This window comes from Poecilia reticulata, linkage group LG2 (assembly GCF_000633615.1).
Source record: "Poecilia reticulata strain Guanapo linkage group LG2, Guppy_female_1.0+MT, whole genome shotgun sequence".
NCBI lineage: Eukaryota > Metazoa > Chordata > Actinopteri > Cyprinodontiformes > Poeciliidae > Poecilia > Poecilia reticulata.
The window spans coordinates 45048569-45050429 of record NC_024332.1 but is presented as its reverse complement, the minus strand read 5'-3'; the positions used below and the strand labels follow the sequence as shown (position 1 = coordinate 45050429).

General features: G+C 45.4%; 1 protein-coding gene across 1 annotated transcript in view; it reads left to right on the top strand.

Annotated features, from left to right (window-relative positions):
- Window positions 1-1348, top strand: part of tfpia (tissue factor pathway inhibitor a) — a 27206-nt gene extending 25858 nt beyond the window's left edge. The window contains exons 5-6 of the mRNA XM_008404244.2: window positions 621-812; window positions 881-1348. Of these exons, the coding sequence (XP_008402466.1) occupies window positions 621-812; window positions 881-948 (260 nt within the window). The 3' untranslated portion in view covers window positions 949-1348. The remainder of the gene's footprint in view (window positions 1-620; window positions 813-880) is intronic.
- The last annotated feature ends 513 nt before the right edge of the window (window positions 1349-1861 follow it).

Genomic DNA, 1861 nt, shown 5'->3' with positions numbered 1-1861 from the left:
AGGGGCGGGGACGACGTGTGAAAAGGGGCGGGGACAACGTGTGAAAAGGGGCGGGGACAACGTGTGAAATGGGGTGGGGCTAAGGGGCGCAAACAATTTAAAGACAATACCACAGAAGAAGAAATAAAAGGGAGGGGCTTCCGATCTTAAAGTAACACGGTTAAAACAACGACAGAGTGTTTCAGCGAGATGAGGAACAAGACAAATAACCAAAAGAAGACATTTTGTGTAATTATAATAAAAGAGAGTTAAACCAGGTTACACTGGCTCTGGCTGGACAAAATGAATCAAAGTGGTGAGAAAACTTGTTTCTTTTAGTTGAAACGGTTCAAACTGTAGCTGACATGCGTTTATAAAGCAGATAAAGCAGCAAGTTCCTGCTCTGAATACCTTTTTAACGTCACACCTGAAGCCTGATGACCTGATCTCTCTCTCTCTCTCTCTCTGGTGAAGCGAGCTGTGAGCGACCCAGGTGACAGGTGGACGTTACGATACTTCCTGATGAATATCGAGGTTTTTTCTAGGAAACAAAATGTCGATGTTTTTTTTACACGTGGCTGCACCTTCATGCTGCGGCCAGTGGAGGCGCCGTAACTCTGACCCGCCTGCCTGTCTTCCAGACTCGGGCGCCTCAGAGATCTGCTTCGGCCCCGTCGACCGCGGCGGCTGCAGCGGCGCCGCCGTCAAGCGTTTCGCCTTCAACCCGGGAACCAAGCGCTGCCAGGCCTTCTCCTACAGCGGCTGCGGCGGGAACCACAACAACTTCCTGAGCCGCAAACTTTGCTACCACCGATGCGTCAAAGGCCACAAGGGTAAAGTCTCCAGACGCACAGAGACGAAGCTCGCCGCTCCTCATCCTCACGGCTCGGTTCTGTTTCAGGCTCCAGGAAGGGGATGATCCGGATACGCAAGAAAAACATCGACAGCATCGTGAACCGCGGGGACTGAAGGCCGCGCCCTGCGGGACGCCGCTCCTCCTCCCACACATGTATCATAGCTCCTTCTCTGTCTCTTCAGGAAATCTGGTTATTTTTGATTCATTATGACGACAATTCTGTGCAAAAGTCTTAGAGCAGGAAACGACAAGAGGCGGTTTGAAACTTTAGCACAGAAGCAACATGGGAACATGAACCTCCTTCTGATCTGATGCGACTTTATTTCTTTTCTTTTTTTTTAATTTCTAAACTTTTCAGTATCGGCTCTAAAATGACAAAGTCAGAAAAGTTTCTGACTCGGTTAAATAAAGACCCAGGATGGAAACAGCAAAGACTCATGGGAAATATTTAAATCCTGCTCATTCCACTGTTTCTATAGAAACTACAGTAACAAAGAGATTTGAAAGGTTTTATTTATGGTTTCTTTGCTCTAAATTGTGAAAACAAAACCAAAGTTAAAAATAAAATATTCTGTTTCATGTTTGAGGAAAAAAAAGATTCAACTTTATTACACAAAGTTGTAATAATGTGTAAAAATGTTTGTGCTGATTTATGCTGCTGCATCTTAAACCTGAAGAGGAGCTGATGATGATGATGATGATGATGAGGATGTTCTGGACCTGCGGTCTGGTTCTGGTTAAACTGGACCTGCGGTCTGGTTCTGGTTCTGGACCAGCGGTCTAGTTCTGGTTCTGGTTCTGGTTCTGGTTCTGGACCTGCGGTCTGGTTCTGGTTCTGGTTCTGGTTCTGGACCTGCGGTCTGGTTCTGGTTCTGGTTCTGGTCCGGATGTCAGAACCGCTGAAAAACCCAACAGGTTAAAGACGAGGAGTAAAAAAACCAACAGAAATGATTTAATCTGAGAAATAAACCAGATTAGATTTTAATTTGAAATTAAATATTCACACAAATAAACGTTTTAATTTAT